The following is a 19,713-nucleotide window of genomic DNA, read 5'->3' on the forward strand; positions in this document are numbered from 1 at the left end:
ATGCAATTTATCATTTTTTTATTACCCTCTCACAGTGTATAATGTCCCTTTAATATAACACAAAGCACACATGCCACAGATGTAAAACAATTTGACAAGATAAAACATACATACCAGCTTGAAGGATTTTAAAATACTACGAACAGCTCAAAAAGTATTTGTGATCAATATTAAAAAAATATATTCTTATCCAGTTTTTGGTGTTTGTGTGGATTTAACATAAGTAATATAAATGTCATAATTTGAAAATGTTACAGCAGTTGTCATTGAAAAATACTTACAATTAAATTAACAATTAATGGTAACAACTGTTCGAACCAAGGCAACACTTTCTCTTTGTAGCTGCTAAATATAGAATGCAAAATGTCTGAAACTTTAGTCAGGATGTAAACATCATTATCGTCCTGTAGGAGAAAAAAAAAAAAAAAAAGTTTAAAAATGTCTGCTTTTGTATTTTTATAAAAAAGGACAATAAATCTCAAAAGATAAGGACTTACATCTGTAAGCTTTAGAAGCCCCACTATAGTTATGAAAACAATATAACAGTTTGGGGTATTTAGCAAAGAAACCTACTTTCCTTCTTAATATAAGGAGAGTCCACGGCTTCATTCATTCATTCCTATTGGGAAATACTGAACCTGGCCACCAGGAGGAGGCAAAGACACCCCAGCCAAAGGCTTAAAGGGACAGTCAACACCAGAATTTGTGGTGTTTAAAAAGAAAGATAATCCCTTTATTACCCACTCCCCTGTTTTGCATAACCAACACAGTTATAATAATACACGTTTTACCTCTGTAATTATCTTGTATCTAAGCTTCTGCTGACTGCCCCCTTATTTCAGTTCTTTTGACAGACATGCAGTTTAGCCAATCAGTGCTCACTCCTAGGTCACTTTACGTGCATGAGCTCAATGTTATCTATATGAAACATGTGAACTAATGCCCTCTAGTGGTCAAAATGTATTCAGATTAGAGGCAGTCTTCAAGGTCTAAGAAATTAGCATATGAACCTCCTAGGTTTAGTTTTCAATTAAGAATACCAAGAGAACGAAGCAAAATTAGTGATAAAAGTAAATTGGGAAGTTGTTTAAAATTGCATGCCCTATTTAAATCATGAAAAAAAAATTGGACTTGACTGTCCCTTTAAATACCTCTCCCACTTGCCCCATCCCAGTCATTCTTTGCCTTTCGTCACAAGAGGATGGCAGAGAAGTGTCAGAAGATTTCAGAGTTGTTCCTCAGGAGGGGTATATGCCCTTCGATATGGGACTGGAGTTTTAAGTAGTCTTGTGAGAGCATTGACAAAAGTTAGAGAGTCTGGAGATGCAGGGAGAGTCTTCCTGCGAACCCATCTAGACTGCCTGCTAACAGCTCCTTAAAGGGACACAGAACCCACATTTTTTTCTTTCGTGATTCAGATAGAGCATGCAATTTTAAGCAACTTTCTAATTTACTGCTATTCTTTTTTCTTCGATCTCTTGCTATCTTTATTTGAAAAAAGCGTGTAAGTTTTTTTGGTTCAGGACTCTGGATAGCACTTTTTTATTGGTGGATTAATTTATCCACCAATCAGCAAGAACAACCCAGGTTGTTCACCAAAAATGGGTCGGCATCTAAACTTACATTCTTGCATTTCAAATAAAGATACCAAGAGAAAGAAGAAAATGTGGTAATAGGATTAAATTAGAAAGTTGCTTAAAATTTCTTGCTCTATCTGAATCACAAAATATTTTGGGTTTAGTGTCTTTAAGCAACCAGTGTTGACTAGTTTCGCTGTCTGCTTTTTCTCTATGTCAGAAGCGATGCTACAAGACTGTCACACTTAAGAGGCTGTTTATCTGTTCCACAGCATGTATTCTGGCAAGATCATTTCATATTTTACATATGTTGAAAACACAGTGTGGCACCTTTTATCTTAATAGAATCTTGGGTTAATATCTCCTGAGGGAGCTTATTAAACAGTGAGGATTAATCAAATGTGATACTTTGATTTTATGCTGCTTTATGTGTGAGATTTATTGGGCTCATAGACTGTTATGCGGTACCGGAACACACAGGTTTTTACTTTCACTTTGAACGCTGCGCAGCTTGTATCGCTTTCTCTCATGGCAGGGGCAGTCCTGCCTTGCGCACCACATAACCGGGTGTGGTCACACTTTCGTTTTCTCTTTCCTGACCGAGCTAGCTGTCAGAGAAAATGTTTGTTTCTCTGTTTGCCTGGGTCTAGGAGGTGGTGAGTGCCCCAGTCATTGGGAGTATTAAGGTGCTTTTTTGTGAGAAATAAAGAGATAATTCATTCACTGTCCTGTTATTAGCGCAAGCTATGGAGAATTTTGATATGCTTGAGGGTACTCGCTCTATTCCTAATAGTAATACCTGTCTATATTGTGGAGGCATTGGTATGCCCGCCCTCTCAATTATGTTCCATATGCATCAACAAGGTTATTATGTCTAAGAAGGTTAACCCCTTTAGTACTACTGAGCCGTCCACCTGAGGACTCACCGTCCCGTGAGGTGCATACCCATCAGTCATCTCCCGCATCACATGCAGCTTCCTGTAGCACGCCTGATCCTCCGTCTGGAGGGAGCCTTTTACCATCGGACGTTTACCACGCAGTTAGAGACGGCAGTGTCTGAGGCTCTTAGTACTTTACCTTGCCATGCCAAGCGCAAGGTTAAACATAGCTCTCAAGTCCAGGGGTCATCCAGTGATTTATTAGATTTGTCTGTTTTTCAATTATCCAAGGATGGGTCACACTCAGTCTTCAGAGACTGAACTTTCTGGATTGGAGTCTGCTACCTCTAGGCCTCCGGCTGCGGAGGAGCCAGCCTTTAGATTTAAAATTGAACACTTACGTTTTCTTCTAAAAGGAGGTTCTGTTGACAGAGGTTCCAGAGGCCAATGAACCTTTGATCCCTAAATTAGACAGAGTGTACAAGGACAGGGTAGCGCCGCTAACTTTTACTGTATCTGTAGAAGTATCTTCTGATTCAGGGTCAATCTGAGACATCTTGCAATATGTAATAGAAAAAAACAACATATAAAGCAAAATTGATCAAATTCCTTAAATGACAGTTTCAGGAATGGGAAAAAATGCCAGTGAACAAGCTTCTAGCAACCAGAAGCAAATAAACAATGAGACTTAAATAATGTGGAGACAATGACGCCCATATTTTTTAGCGCCAAAAAAGACGCCCACATTATTTGGCGCCTAAATGCTTTTAGCGCCAAAAATGACGTCACATCCGGTAACGCCGACACTTTTGGCGCAAAAAAAAAAAAAAACGTAAAAAAATGACGCAACTTTCGGTGACAAGTATGACGCCGGAAATAAAGAAAAATTTTTTTGCGCCAAAAAAAGTCCGCGCCAAGAATGACGCAATAACAGCCCACAGGGAAAAAAGTCAAATTTAAAGGTAAGAAAAAAATTGATTATTCAAATGCATTATCCCAAATAATGAAACTGACTGTCTGAAATAAGGAATATTGAACATCCTGAATCAAGGCAAATAAATGTTTAAACACAAATATTTAGAACTTTTATATAAAAGTGCCCAACCATAGCTTAGAGCAGAGCTTTCCAAACTTTTCATGTTGGTGACACACTTTTTAGACCTTTTCACGACACAGTAATTTAGTTGTACTAGCAAAAAGGAGGTTAAACTAACTTGATTTAAGAGATACGGACACATACATAAATTATATAATAATGAAATGTATTTACAAGTAACAGTATGTATGTGCAAGAATTAAAAAAAGTTTAATAACACCAATAGCTACCTACTATTTTAATGGGATGTATGAGGTTGATGGGATGAACACAATTTCTGAATATTTGGTGGAATATTAGATAAAGATACTCGCATTTCATCATCAAGCATTTTTAAGCTTCCACTTCCTATCCATATATCAAGATCAGGAGCAGCAATGCACTACTGGGAGCTAGCTGCAAAAAAAAAAAAACCCCACTGACTTCAGCTCAGCGTTTAAGGTGCCGCCCTCAGAGCTCGGTGAGTCCGATTGACTACTGCCCGCACTGCAAACACACTGCTGTCCCCCTCACTTACTACACATGCAGTCACGAGCTAATTAAGGAGACTACACGTGCAGTCAGGAGCCAATGTGCCGCCAATGGTAATAGTTTCAGTTCCAACTGAGCGGCGCCAATAGGGTAAGATGATCTGTGTCCCCCTAGGTATCAATCACGTGTCAACCATGTGATATGCGTAGCAGGCAGGCGGAAAGTCAGAAACCAAAAACAAAATTGTGCTGAAGCAGGGACACACCTACACACTGCTGCCAACACACTAGTGTGTCCCGACACACAGTTTGGAAAGCACTGGCTTAGAGTGTCACAAAAATAAGACTTACTTACCCCAGGACACTCATCTACATGTAGTAGAAAGCCAAACCAGTACTGAAACGAGAATCAGTAGAGGTAATGGTATATATAAGAGTATATCGTCGATCTGAAAAGGGAGGTAAGAGATGAATCTCTACGACTGATAACAGAGAACCTATGAAATAGACCCCGTAGAAGGAGATCATTGAATTCAAATAGGCAATACTCTCTTCACATCCCTCTGACATTCACTGCACGCCGAGAGGAAAACCGTGCTCCAACCTGCTGCGGAGCGCATATCAACGTAGAATCTAGCACAAACTTACTTCACCACCTCCATGGGAGGCAAAGTTTGTAAAACTGATTTGTGGGTGTGGTGAGGAGTATTTATAGGCATTTTGAGGTTTGGGAAACTTTGCCCCTCCTGGTAGGAATGTATATCCCATACGTCACTAGCTCATGGACTCTTGCTAATTACATGAAAGAAATGGCGAATATCAAGAACGAGTGGGATATAATTGGATCTTTCTTTTCCCCTTTGTCTGCCTTTAAAAAAAGATTCCCGGTCCCGGACTCTCAGCTGGAGTTGTGGGGTTCAGTCCCTAAGGTGGATGGCGCTATCTCCACGCTAGCCAAGCGTACTACTATCCCACTTGAGGATAGCTCATCATTCAGAGAGCCGATGGATAAGAAGATGGAAAGTTTTCTCAGACAAATGTTTCCGCATACGGGATACTTATTTCAACTGGCAGCAGCTGTTGCCTCGGTTGCAGTGGCTGTTGCCTCGGGTGCTGGAGCTGCGGCCTACTGGTGCGACTCCTTAGCGGATTTGATCAAGGTGGAGGGTCCCCTCGATGTTATACAAGAAAGAATTAAAGCCTTGAGAATTGCTAATTCTTTTATCTGTGAAGCAAACATGCAGATTATTCGCCTGAATGCTAAGATTTCTGGTTTCTCAGTAGAGACCTGTCGGGCGCTCTGGCTGAAGGACTACTTTCCCTCCACTTTATGGTAAATATTTTATTCGGTCCAGGCCTGGACTCCATTATCTCCATGGTTACAGGGGGCAAGGGTCCTTCCTACCGCAGGATAAAAAGAACAAATCTAAAGGACAAGGATCTAATTTCCGTTCTGAAGAGTTGCAATATCAGCAGTCCTTCTCTAAGCCTGAGCAAACCAAGAGCACTTGGAAGCCGGCTCAATCCTGGAATAAATCAAAGCAGAACAAGAAGCCCGCAGAGAGCCTAGTCGGCATGAACGGGCGGTCCCTGAACCAGCACTGGATCGTGTAAGGGGCACACTGTTGCGGTTTTAAGGTTCTTGGTTCAGGATCCATGGGTCCTGGAGGTGATAGCTCAGGGATACAAGATAGGTTTCAAATCTCATCCACCCAAGGGCAGATTTCTCCTCTCAAGCCTGTCTTCAAGAAGCCTTTCTGGGGGGCATGCAGGATCTGTCCTCCTTAGGGGGTCATTGTCCCGGTTCCTATTGCAGAAAGAGGTTTGGGATACTATTCAAACCTGTTCCCAAAGAGTGAACTTTCTGCCCGATTCTGGACCTAAAGTGCTTAAACAAGTTTCTAAAATGTCCCTTTGTTCAAGATGGAGACAATAAGGTCCATTCTTCCTCTAGTTCAGGAAGGACAGTTCATGACCACTAAAGATCTGAAGGATGCCTACCTTCACGTTCCAATCCACAGGGACCACTTACAGTTTCTAAGGTTTGCGTTTCTGGATCATCACTTCCAGTTCATTGCACTTCCGTTTGGTCTAGCTAATCTTTACAAAGGTTCTAGGGGCTCTCCTGGCCGTCGCCAGAACCCGGGGTATAGCAGTAGCTCCCTACTTGGACGATATTCTGGTTCAAGCACCATCTTTTTGTCTAGCGGAGGACCATTCGGTATATATAATCTCTCTTCTTCGATCTCATGGAGGGAAGATACTTAGAAAAGAGTTCTCTTATTCCAAGCACCAGGGTAGAACTCCTGGGTACTATAATAGATTCAATATCCATGAGGATATTTCTAACAGACCAGACACGTTGCAAGCTAGCTTCGGCATGTCTTGCCCTCCGGACCTCCATAAGGCCATCTGTGGCTCAGTGTATGGAGGTAATTGGTCTCATGGTGTCCAGCATGGACATAATTCCCTTTGCCAGTTTCCGTCTCAGACCATTACAGCTGTGCATGCTGAGGCAGTGGAACGACGATCATTTGGATCTGTCTCGATCGGCTGTCCAGGGCAATCTATTAAGAGAATCGCTCTCTTGGTGGCTCTGTCTATATCATCTGTCCCAAGGGACATCCTTTCTAAGACCATCCTGGGAGATTGTGACTACGGACGAGAGTCTCAGGATGGGAAGCTGTTATGGGTCACAGGGCCTGTGGTCTCAGGAGGAACGCTCCCTCCCGATCAACATTCTGGATCTTCGAGCGGGGAGAGGACGAGAAGCTCCCTAGCAATGAGGGAAGTATCTCGGATTCTGGAGTGGGCGGAGGCCCACAACTGTTCGCTGTCAGCAATCCACATTCTGAGTGTGGACAACTGAGAAGCGGACTCTCAGCAGACAATCCTTTCATCCGGGGGTATGGTCTCTCCATCCCAAAGTGTTTGCGGAGATATGCAACATGTGGGGGACGCCGGAGATCGGTCTCATGGCGTCACATCTCAATACCAAGCTACCTAATATATGGTTTGAGGTCCAGGGATCCTCAGGCGGAGCCAATAGATGCATTAGCAGTTCCTTGGAGGTTCAGTCTAATCTACCTTTTTCGCCCGTTACCACTCCTTCCTCAGGTAGTGGCCCACGTCTAATACCGATTGCTCCATCATGGCTGCGAAAGATATGGTTCGCAGATCTAGTGAGGATATCTCCTCCTCCATAGAGGTTACCTTGTCACAGGGATCAGTTGGAACAAGGTCCCTTTGTTCATCAAAAACATAATTTATGTAAGAACTTACCTGATAAATTCATTTCTTTCATATTAGCAAGAGTCCATGAGCTAGTGACGTATGGGATATACATTCCTACCAGGAGGGGCAAAGTTTCCCAAACCTCAAAATGCCTATAAATACACCCCTCACCACACCCACAATTCAGTTTAACGAATAGCCAAGAAGTGGGGTGATAAAAAAAGTGCAAAAGCATATAAAATAAGGAATTGGAATAATTGTGCTTTATACAAAATCATAACCACCACAAAAAAAGGGCGGGCCTCATGGACTCTTGCTAATATGAAAGAAATGAATTTATCAGGTAAGTTCTTACATAAATTATGTTTTCTTTCATGTAATTAGCAAGAGTCCATGAGCTAGTGACGTATGGGATAATGATTACCCAAGATGTGGATCTTTCCACACAAGAGTCACTAGAGAGGGAGGGATAAAATAAAAACAGCCAATTCCTGCTGAAAAACAGAATTTATGTTTACCTGATAAATTTCTTTCTCCAACGGTGTGTCCGGTCCACGGCGTCATCCTTACTTGTGGGATATTCTCTTCCCCAACAGGAAATGGCAAAGAGCCCAGCAAAGCTGGTCACATGATCCCTCCTAGGCTCCGCCTACCCCAGTCATTCGACCGACGTTAAGGAGGAATATTTGCATAGGAGAAACCATATGGTACCGTGGTGACTGTAGTTAAAGAAAATAAAATATCAGACCTGATTAAAAAAACCAGGGCGGGCCGTGGACCGGACACACCGTTGGAGAAAGAAATTTATCAGGTAAACATAAATTCTGTTTTCTCCAACATAGGTGTGTCCGGTCCACGGCGTCATCCTTACTTGTGGGAACCAATACCAAAGCTTTAGGACACGGATGAAGGGAGGGAGCAAATCAGGTCACCTAAATGGAAGGCACCACGGCTTGCAAAACCTTTCTCCCAAAAATAGCCTCAGAAGAAGCAAAAGTATCAAACTTGTAAAATTTGGTAAAAGTGTGCAGTGAAGACCAAGTCGCTGCCCTACATATCTGATCAACAGAAGCCTCGTTCTTGAAGGCCCATGTGGAAGCCACAGCCCTAGTGGAATGAGCTGTGATTCTTTCGGGAGGCTGCCGTCCGGCAGTCTCGTAAGCCAATCTGATGATGCTTTTAATCCAAAAAGAGAGAGAGGTAGAAGTTGCTTTTTGACCTCTCCTTTTACCTGAATAAACAACAAACAAGGAAGATGTTTGTCTAAAATCCTTTGTAGCATCTAAATAGAATTTTAGAGCGCGAACAACATCCAAATTGTGCAACAAACGTTCCTTCTTTGAAACTGGTTTTGGACACAGAGAAGGTACGATAATCTCCTGGTTAATGTTTTTGTTAGAAACAACTTTTGGAAGAAAACCAGGTTTAGTACGTAAAACCACCTTATCTGCATGGAACACCAGATAAGGAGGAGAACACTGCAGAGCAGATAATTCTGAGACTCTTCTAGCAGAAGAAATCGCAACTAAAAACAAAACTTTCCAAGATAATAACTTAATATCAACGGAATGTAAGGGTTCAAACGGAACCCCCTGAAGAACTGAAAGAACTAAATTGAGACTCCAAGGAGGAGTCAAAGGTTTGTAAACAGGCTTGATTCTAACCAGAGCCTGAACAAAGGCTTGAACATCTGGCACAGCTGCCAGCTTTTTGTGAAGTAATACCGACAAGGCAGAAATCTGTCCCTTCAGGGAACTTGCAGATAATCCTTTTTCCAATCCTTCTTGAAGGAAGGATAGAATCCTAGGAATCTTAACCTTGTCCCAAGGGAATCCTTTAGATTCACACCAACAGATATATTTTTTCCAAATTTTATGGTAAATCTTTCTAGTCACAGGCTTTCTGGCCTGAACAAGAGTATCGATAACAGAATCTGAGAATCCTCGCTTCGATAAAATCAAGCGTTCAATCTCCAAGCAGTCAGCTGGAGTGAAACCAGATTCGGATGTTCGAACGGACCCTGAACAAGAAGGTCTCGTCTCAAAGGTAGCTTCCAAGGTGGAGCCGATGACATATTCACCAGATCTGCATACCAAGTCCTGCGTGGCCACGCAGGAGCTATCAAGATCACCGACGCCCTCTCCTGCTTGATCCTGGCTATCAGCCTGGGGATGAGAGGAAATGGCGGGAACACATAAGCTAGTTTGAAGGTCCAAGGTGCTACTAGTGCATCCACTAGAGCCGCCTTGGGATCCCTGGATCTGGCCCCGTAGCAAGGAACTTTGAAGTTCTGACGAGAGGCCATCAGATCCATGTCTGGAATGCCCCACAGGTGAGTGACTTGGGCAAAGATTTCCGGATGGAGTTCCCACTCCCCCGGATGCAATGTCTGCCGACTCAGAAAATCCGCTTCCCAATTTTCCACTCCTGGGATGTGGATAGCAGACAGGTGGCAGGAGTGAGACTCCGCCCAAAGAATAATTTTGGTTACTTCTTCCATCGCTAGGGAACTCCTTGTTCCCCCCTGATGGTTGATGTACGCAACAGTCGTCATGTTGTCTGATTGAAACCGTATGAACCTGGTCCTCGCAAGCTGGGGCCAGGCCTGGAGAGCATTGAATATCGCTCTCAGTTCCAGAATATTTATCGGTAGAAGAGATTCTTCCCGAGACCAAAGACCCTGAGCTTTCAGGGATCCCCAGACCGCGCCCCAGCCTATCAGACTGGCGTCGGTCGTGACAATGACCCACTCTGGTCTGTGGAACATCATCCCTTGAGACAGATTGTCCAGGGACAGCCACCAACGGAGTGAGTCTCTGGTTCTCTGATTTACTTGTATCTTCGGAGACAAGTCTGTATAGTCCCCATTCCACTGACTGAGCATGCACAGTTGTAATGGTCTTAGATGAATGCGCGCAAAAGGAACTATGTCCATCGCCGCCACCATCAACCCGATCACTTCCATGCACTGAGCTATGGAAGGAAGAGGAACGGAATGAAGTATCCGACAAGAGTCCAGAAGCTTTGTTTTTCTGGCCTCTGTTAGAAAGATCCTCATTTCTAAGGAGTCTATAATTGTTCCCAAGAAGGGAACCCTTGTTGACGGGGATAGAGAACTCTTTTCCACGTTCACTTTCCAGCCGTGAGATCTGAGAAAGGCCAGGACAATGTCCGTGTGAGCCTTTGCTTGAGGAAGGGACGACGCTTGAATCAGAATGTCGTCCAGGTAAGGTACTACTGCAATGCCCCTTGGTCTTAGCACCGCTAGAAGGGACCCTAGTACCTTTGTGAAAATCCTTGGAGCAGTGGCTAATCCGAAAGGAAGCGCCACGAACTGGTAATGTTTGTCCAGGAATGCAAACCTTAGGAACCGATGATGTTCCTTGTGGATAGGAACATGTAGATACGCATCCTTTAAATCCACCGTGGTCATGAATTGACCTTCCTGGATGGAAGGAAGGATAGTTCGAATGGTTTCCATCTTGAACGATGGGACCTTGAGAAATTTGTTTAAGATCTTGAGATCTAGGATTGGTCTGAACGTTCCCTCTTTTTTGGGAACTATGAACAGATTGGAGTAGAACCCCATCCCTTGTTCTCTTAATGGAACAGGATGAATCACTCCCATTTTTAACAGGTCTTCTACACAATGTAAGAACGCCTGTCTTTTTATGTGGTCTGAAGACAACTGCGACCTGTGGAACCTCCCCCTTGGGGGAAGTCCCTTGAATTTCAGAAGATAACCCTGGGAGACTATTTCTAGCGCCCAAGGATCCAGAACATCTCTTGCCCAAGCCTGAGCGAAGAGAGAGAGTCTGCCCCCCACCAGATCCGGTCCCGGATCGGGGGCCAATATTTCATGCTGTCTTGGTAGCAGTGGCAGGTTTCTTGGCCTGCTTTCCCTTGTTCCAGCCTTGCATTGGTCTCCAAGCTGGCTTGGCCTGAGAAGTATTACCCTCTTGCTTAGAGGACGTAGCACCTTGGGCTGGTCCGTTTTTACGAAAGGGACGAAAATTAGGTCTATTTTTTGCCTTGAAGGGCCGATCCTGAGGAAGGGCGTGGCCCTTACCCCCAGTGATATCAGAGATAATCTCTTTCAAGTCAGGACCAAACAGCGTTTTCCCCTTGAAAGGAATGTTTAGTAGCTTGTTCTTGGAAGACGCATCAGCCGACCAAGATTTCAACCAAAGCGCTCTGCGCGCCACAATAGCAAACCCAGAGTTCTTAGCCGCTAACTTAGCCAATTGCAAAGAGGCGTCTAGAGTGAAAGAATTAGCCAATTTGAGAGCATTGATTCTGTCCATAATCTCCTCATAAGGAGGAGAGTCACTATCGAGCACCTTAAGCAGTTCATCAAACCAGAAATATGCGGCAGTAGTGACAGGGACAATGCATGAAATGGGTTGTAGAAGGTAACCCTGCTGAACAAACATCTTTTTAAGCAAACCTTCTAATTTTTTATCCATAGGATCTTTGAAAGCACAACTATCCTCTATGGGAATAGTGGTGCGTTTGTTTAAAGTAGAAACCGCTCCCTCGACCTTGGGGACTGACTGCCATAAGTCCTTTCTGGGGTCGACCATAGGAAACAATTTTTTAAATATGGGGGGAGGGACGAAAGGAATACCGGGCCTTTCCCATTCTTTATTAACAATGTCCGCCACCCGCTTGGGTATAGGAAAAGCTTCTGGGAGCCCCGGCACCTCTAGGAACTTGTCCATTTTACATAGTTTCTCCGGGATGACTAAATTTTCACAATCATCCAGAGTGGATAATACCTCCTTAAGCAAAATGCGGAGATGTTCCAATTTAAATTTAAATGTAATCACATCAGATTCAGCCTGCTGAGAAATGTTCCCTAAATCAGTAATTTCTCCCTCAGACAAAACCTCCCTGGCCCCCTCAGATTGGGTTAGGGGCCCTTCAGAGATATTAATATCAGCGTCGTCATGCTCTTCAGTAACTAAAACAGAGCAGCCACGCTTACGCTGACAAGGGTTAATTTTGGCTAAAATGTTTTTGACAGAATTATCCATTACAGCCGTTAATTGTTGCATAGTAAGGAGTATTGGCGCGCTAGATGTACTAGGGGCCTCCTGAGTGGGCAAGACTCGTGTAGACGAAGGAGGGAATGATGCAGTACCATGCTTACTCCCCTCACTTGAGGAATCATCTTGGGCATCATTGTCATTATCACATAAATCACATTTATTTAAATGAATAGGAATTCTGGCTTCCCCACATTCAGAACACAGTCTATCTGGTAGTTCAGACATGTTAAACAGGCATAAACTTGATCAGAAAGTACAAAAAACGTTTTAAAATAAAACCGTTACTGTCACTTTAAATTTTAAACTGAACACACTTTATTACTGCAATTGCGAAAAAACATGAAGGAATTGTTCAAAATTCACCAAATTTTCACCACAGCGTCTTAAAGCCTTGAAAATATTGCATACCAATTTTGGAAGCTTTAACCCTTAAAATAACGGAACCGGAGCCGTTTTAAGCTTTAAACCCCTTTACAGTCCCTGGTATCTGCTTTGCTGAGACCCAACCAAACCCAAAGGGGAATACGATACCAAATGACGCCTTCAGAAGTCTTTTATAAGTATCAGAGCTCCTCTCACATGCGACTGCATGCCATGCCTCTCAAAAACAAGTGCGCAACACCGGCGCGAAAATGAGACTCTGCCTATGCTTTGGGAAAGCCCCTAAAGAATAAGGTGTCTAAAACAGTGCCTGCCGATATTATTATATCAAAATACCCAGATAAAATGATTCCTCAAGGCTAAATATGTGTTAATAATCAATCGATTTAGCCCAGAAAAAGTCTACAGTTTAAATAAGCCCTTGTGAAGCCCTTATTTACAATCGTAATAAACATGGCTTACCGGATCCCATAGGGAAAATGACAGCTTCCAGCATTACATCGTCTTGTTAGAATGTGTCATACCTCAAGCAGCAAGGGACTGCAAACTGTTCCCCCAACTGAAGTTAATTGCTCTCAACAGTCCTGTGTGGAACAGCCATGGATTTTAGTTACGGTTGCTAAAATCATTTTCCTCATACAAACAGAATTCTTCATCTCTTTTCTGTTTCTGAGTAAATAGTACGTACCAGCACTATTTGAAAATAACAAACTCTTGATTGAATAATGAAAAACTACAGTTAAACACTAAAAAACTCTAAGCCATCTCCGTGGAGATGTTGCCTGTACAACGGCAAAGAGAATGACTGGGGTAGGCGGAGCCTAGGAGGGATCATGTGACCAGCTTTGCTGGGCTCTTTGCCATTTCCTGTTGGGGAAGAGAATATCCCACAAGTAAGGATGACGCCGTGGACCGGACACACCTATGTTGGAGAAATAATCCACACCCAAAATAAAGTTTAATGAAAAACATAAGCAGAAGATTCAAACTGAAACCGCTGCCTGAAGTACTTTTCTACCAAAAACTGCTTCAGAAGAAGAAAATACATCAAAATGGTAGAATTTAGTAAAAGTATGCAAAGAGGACCAAGTTGCTGCTTTGCAAATCTGATCAATCGAAGCTTCATTCCTAAACGCCCAGGAAGTAGAAACTGACCTAGTAGAATGAGCTGTAATCCTCTGAGGCGGAGTTTTACCCGACTCAACATAGGCAAGATGAATTAAAGATTTCAACCAAGATGCCAAAGAAATGGCAGAAGCTTTCTGGCCTTTTCTAGAACCGGAAAAGATAACAAATAGACTAGAAGTCTTACGGAAAGACTTAGTAGCTTCAACATAATATTTCAAAGCTCTAACAACATCCAAAGAATGCAACGATTTCTCCTTAGAATTCTTAGGATTAGGACATAATGAAGGAACCACAATTTCTCTACTAATGTTGTTGGAATTCATAAATTATGGTAAAAAAAAAATCAAAAGAAGTTCGCAACACCGCCTTATCCTGATGAAAAATCAGAAAAGGAGACTCACAAGAAAGAGCAGATAATTCAGAAACTCTTCTGGCAGAAGAAATTGCCAAAAGGAACAAAACTTTCCAAGAAAGTAATTTAATGTCCAATGAATGCATAGGTTCAAACAGAGGAGCTTGAAGAGCCCCCAGAACCAAATTCAAACTCCAAGGAGGAGAAATTGACTTAATGACAGGTTTTATACGAACCAAAGCTTGTACAAAACAATGAATATCAGGAAGAATAGCAATCTTTCTGTGAAAAAGAACAGAAAGAGCAGAGATTTGACCTTTCAAGGAACTTGCGGACAAACCCTTATCTAAACCATCCTGAAGAAACTGTAAAATTCTCGGTATTCTAAAAGAATGCCAAGAAAAATGATGAGAAAGACACCAAGAAATATAAGTCTTCCAGACTCTATAATATATCTCTCTAGATACAGATTTACGCGCCTGTAACATAGTATTAATCACAGAGTCAGAGAAACCTCTTTGACCAAGAATCAAGCGTTCAATCTCCATACCTTTAAATTTAAGGATTTCAGATCCTGATGGAAAAAAGGACCTTGCGACAGAAGGTCTGGTCTTAACGGAAGAGTCCACGGTTGGCAAGAGGCCATCCGGACCAGATCCGCATACCAAAACCTGTGAGGCCATGCCGGAGCTACCAGCAGAACAAACGAGCATTCCTTCAGAATCTTGGAGATTACTCTTGGAAGAAGAACTAGAGGCGGAAAGATATAGGCAGGATGATACTTCCAAGGAAGTGATAATGCATCCACTGCCTCCGCCTGAGGATTCCGGGATCTGGACAGATACCTGGGAAGTTTCTAGTTTAGATGAGACGCCATCAGATCTATTTCTGGAAGTTCCCACATTTGAACAATCTGAAGAAATACCTCTGGGTGAAGAGACCATTCGCCTGGATGCAACGTTTGGCGACTGAGATAATCCGCTTCCCAATTGTCTATACCTGGGATATGAACCGCAGAGATTAGACAGGAGCTGGATTCCGCCCAAACCAGAATTCGAGATACTTCTTTCATAGCCAGAGGACTGTGAGTCCCTCCTTGATGATTGATGTATGCCACAGTTGTGACATTGTCTGTCTGAAAACAAATGAACGATTCTCTCTTCAGAAGAGGCCAAAACTGAAGAGCTCTGAAAATTGCACGAAGTTCCAAAAACATAATTTATGTAAGAACTTACCTGATAAATTCATTTCTTTCATATTAGCAAGAGTCCATGAGCTAGTGACGTATGGGATATACATTCCTACCAGGAGGGGCAAAGTTTCCCAAACCTTAAAATGCCTATAAATACACCCCTCACCACACCCACAATTCAGTTTAACGAATAGCCAAGAAGTGGGGTGATAAGAAAAAAGTGCGAAAGCATATAAAATAAGGAATTGGAATAATTGTGCTTTATACAAAAAAATCAAAACCACCACAAAAAAGGGCGGGCCTCATGGACTCTTGCTAATATGAAAGAAATGAATTTATCAGGTAAGTTCTTACATAAATTATGTTTTCTTTCATGTAATTAGCAAGAGTCCATGAGCTAGTGACGTATGGGATAATGATTACCCAAGATGTGGATATTTCCACACAAGAGTCACTAGAGAGGGAGGGATAAAATAAAGACAGCCAATTCCTGCTGAAAATAATCCACACCCAGAATAAAATTGAATGAAAAAACATAAGCAGAAGATTCAAACTGAAACCACTGCCTGAAGTACGTTTCTACCAAAAACTGCTTCAGAAGAAGAAAACACATCAAAATGGTAGAATTTAGAAAAAGTATGCAAAGAGGACCAAGTTGCTGTTTTGCAAATCTGATCAACCGAAGCTTCATTCTTAAACGCCCAGGAAGTAGAAACTGACCTAGTAGAATGAGCTGTAATCCTTTGAGGCGGAGTGTTACCCGACTCAACATAGGCATGATGAAATAAAGATTTCAACCAAGATGCCAAAGAAATGGCAGAAGCTTTCTGGTCTTTTCTAGAACCGGAAAAGATGACAAATAGACTAGAAGTCTTTCGGAAAGACTTAGTAGCTTCAACATAATATTACAAAGCTCTAACAGCATCCAAAGAATGCAATGATTTCTCCTTAGAATTCATAGGATTAGGACATAATGAAGGAACCACAATTTCTCTACTAATGTTGTTAGAATTCACAACCTTAGGTAAAAAATTCAAAAAGTTTGCAGCACCGCCTTATCCTGATGCAAAATCAGAAAAGGAGACTCACAAAAAAAAGAGTAGATAATTCAGAGACTCTTCTGGCAGAAGAGATGGCCAAAAGAAACAAAACTTTCCAAGAAAGTAATATAACGACCAAAGAATGCATGGGTTCAAAAGGAGAAGCTTGAAGAGCCCCCAGAACCAAATTCAAACTCCAAAGAAGAGAAATTGACTTAATGACAGGTTTTATACGAACCAAAGCTTGTACAAAACAATGAATATCAGGAAGATTAGCAATCCTTCTGTGAAAAAGAACAGAAAGAGCAGAGATTTGTCTTTCAAGAAACTTGAGGACAAACCTTTATCTAAACCATCCTGAAGAAATATAAGTCTTCCAGACTCTATAATATATCTCTCTAGATACAGATTTACGAGCCTGTCACATAGTATCAATCACAGAGTCAGAGAAACCTCTTTGACCAAGGATCAAGCGTTCAAACTCCACACCTTAAAATTAAGGTTTTGAGATCCTGATGGAAAAAAGAACCTTGAGACAGAAAGACTGGTCTTAACGGAAGAGTCCACAGCTGGCAAGAGGCCATCCAGACAAGATCCGCATACCAAAACCTGTGAGGCCATGCTGGAGCTACCAGCAGGACAAACGAGCATTCCTTTAGAATATTAGAGAATACCCTTGGAAGAAGAACTAGAGGCGGAAAGATATAGGCAGGATGACACTTGTAAGGAAGAGATAATGCATCCACTGCCTCCGCCCGAGGATCCCTGGATCCGGACAGATACCAGGGAAGTTTCTTGTTTAGATGAGAAGCCATCAGATCTATTTCTGAGAGTTCCCACATTTGAACAATCTGAGGAAATACCTCTGGGTGAAGACCATTCGCCCAGGTGCAACGTTTGGCGACTGAGATAATCCGCTTTCCAATTGTCCATACCTGGGATATGAACCGCAGAGATTAGACAGGAGCTGGATTCCGCCCAAACCAAAATTCGAGATACTTCTTTCATAGCCAGAGGACTGAGAGTCCCTCCTTGATGATTGATGTATGCCACAGTTGTGACATTGTCTATCTGAAAACAAATGAACAACTCTCTCTTCAGAAGAGGCCAAGACTGAAGAGCTCTGAAATTGCACGGAGTTCCAAAATATTGATCGGAAATCTCACCTCCTGAGATTCCCAAACCCCTTGTGCCGTCAGATACCCCCACACAGCTCCCCAACCTGTAAGACTTGCATCTGTTGAGATTATAGTCCAGGTCGGAAGAACAAAGAAGCCCCCTGAACTAAACGATGGTGATCTGCCCACCATGTCAGAGAGTGTCGTATAATCGGTTTAAAGTATTAATTGAGATATCTTTGAGTAATCCCTGCACCATTGGTTCAGCATACAGAGCTGAAGAGGTCGCATGTGAAAACGAGCAAAGGAGATCGCATCTGATGCGGCAGTCCTAAGACCTAAAATTTCCATGCATAAGGCTACCAAAGGGAATGATTGTGACTGAAGGTTTTGACAAGCTGATATCAATGTTAAACTTCTCTTGTCTGACAAGGACAGAGTCATAGACACTGAATCTATTCTAGAAACCTAAAAAGGTTACACTTGTCTGAGGAATCAATGAACTGATTGGTAAATTGATCCTCCAACCATGAACTTGAAGAAACAACACAAGTCGATTCGTATGAGATTCTTCGAAAATGAGAAGACTGAGCAAGTACCCAGATATTGTCCAATAAGGAAATACCAAAAAACCCTGTTCTCTGATTACAGAAAGAAGGGCACCGAGAACCTTTGAAAAAAATTCTTGGAACTGAGGCTAGGCCAAACGGTAGAGCCACAAAACTGGTAATGCTCGTCTAAAAAGAGAATCTCAGACACTAAAAGTGATCTGGATGAATCGGAATATGTAGATACACATCCTGTAAATCTATTGTAGACATATAATGCCCTTGCTAAACAAAAGGCAGGATAGACCTACAGTAACCATCTTGAATGTTGGTATCCTTACATAACGATTCAATATTGATAGATCCGGAACTGGTCTGAAGGAATTGACCTTCTTTGGTACAATGAAGAGATAAAATAAAACCCCAGCCCCTGTTCCAGAACTGGAACTGGCATAATTACTCCAGCCAACTCTAGATCTGAAACACATTTCAGAAATGCTGAGCCTTTGCTGTGTTAACTGGGACACGGGAAAGAAAAAAATCTCTTAGCAGGAGGCCTTAACTGAAGCCAATTCTGTACCTTTCTGAAACAATGTTCTGAAACCAGAAATTGAGAACGGAATTGATCAAAATTTCTTTGAAGAAAACGTAATCTGCCCCATACCAGCTGAGCTGGAATAAGGTCCGCACCTTCATGGGTACTTAGGAGCTGGCTATAGGTTTTCTAAAAGGCTTGGATATATTCCAAACTGGAAATAGTTTCCAAACTGATACCGCTCCTGAGAATGAAGGATCAGGCTTTTGTTCCTTATTGTGAGGAAAGGAACGAAATGATTATTAGACCTAAATTTACCTTAGATTTTTTATCCTTTGGGAAAAAAAGTTCCCTTCCTTCCAGAAACAGTTGAAATAATAATTTATTACCCTGGAAAGAAAGGGAAAGCAAAGTTGACTTAGAAGACATATCAGTATTCCAAGTTTAATCCATAAAGCTTTTCTAGCTAAAATAGCTAGAGACATATACCTGACATCAACTCTAATGATATCAAAAGATGGTATCACCAATAAAATTATTAGCATGTTATAGAATAATAATAATGCTATAAAATTATGATCTGTTACTTGTTGCGCTAAAGCTTCTAACCAAAAAGTTGAAGCTGCAGCAACATCCGCTAAAAATATAGCAAGTCTAAGAAGATTACCTGAACATAAGTAAGCTTTTCTTAGAAAGGATTCAATTTTGCTATCTAAAGGATCCTTAAATGAATAACTATCTGCCGTAGGAATAGTAGCACATTTAGCAGGAGTAGAGACAGCCCCATAACCTTAGGGATTTTGTCCCAAAAAAACTCTAATCTGTCAGATGGCACAGGATATAATTGCTTAAACGTTTAGAAGGAGTAAAAGAATTACCCAAATTATTCCATTCCCTGGAAATTACTTCAGAAATAGCATCAGGGAGATTAAACACTTCTGGAATAACTACAGGAGATTTAAAAACCTTATTTAAACGTTTAGATTTAGAATCAAGAGGACCAGAATCCTCTATTTCTAATGCAATTAATACTTCTTTAAATAAAGAACGAATAAATTCCATCTTGAACAAATACAAAGATTTATCAGCATCAACCTCTGAGACAGAAACCTC

General features: G+C 41.9%; 1 protein-coding gene across 1 annotated transcript in view; it reads right to left on the bottom strand.

Moving 5' to 3' along the window:
• The window catches only part of IPO5 (importin 5), a 411,785-nt gene that overhangs the window by 21,934 nt on the left and 370,138 nt on the right, over nt 1–19,713 (bottom strand). Inside the window, exon 20 of the mRNA XM_053705479.1 lies at nt 282–404. Coding sequence (XP_053561454.1) covers nt 282–404 — 123 coding nt within the window. The remainder of the gene's footprint in view (nt 1–281; nt 405–19,713) is intronic.

The sequence above is a fragment of the Bombina bombina genome, chromosome 3 (assembly GCF_027579735.1).
Source record: "Bombina bombina isolate aBomBom1 chromosome 3, aBomBom1.pri, whole genome shotgun sequence".
Classification (NCBI taxonomy): domain Eukaryota; kingdom Metazoa; phylum Chordata; class Amphibia; order Anura; family Bombinatoridae; genus Bombina; species Bombina bombina.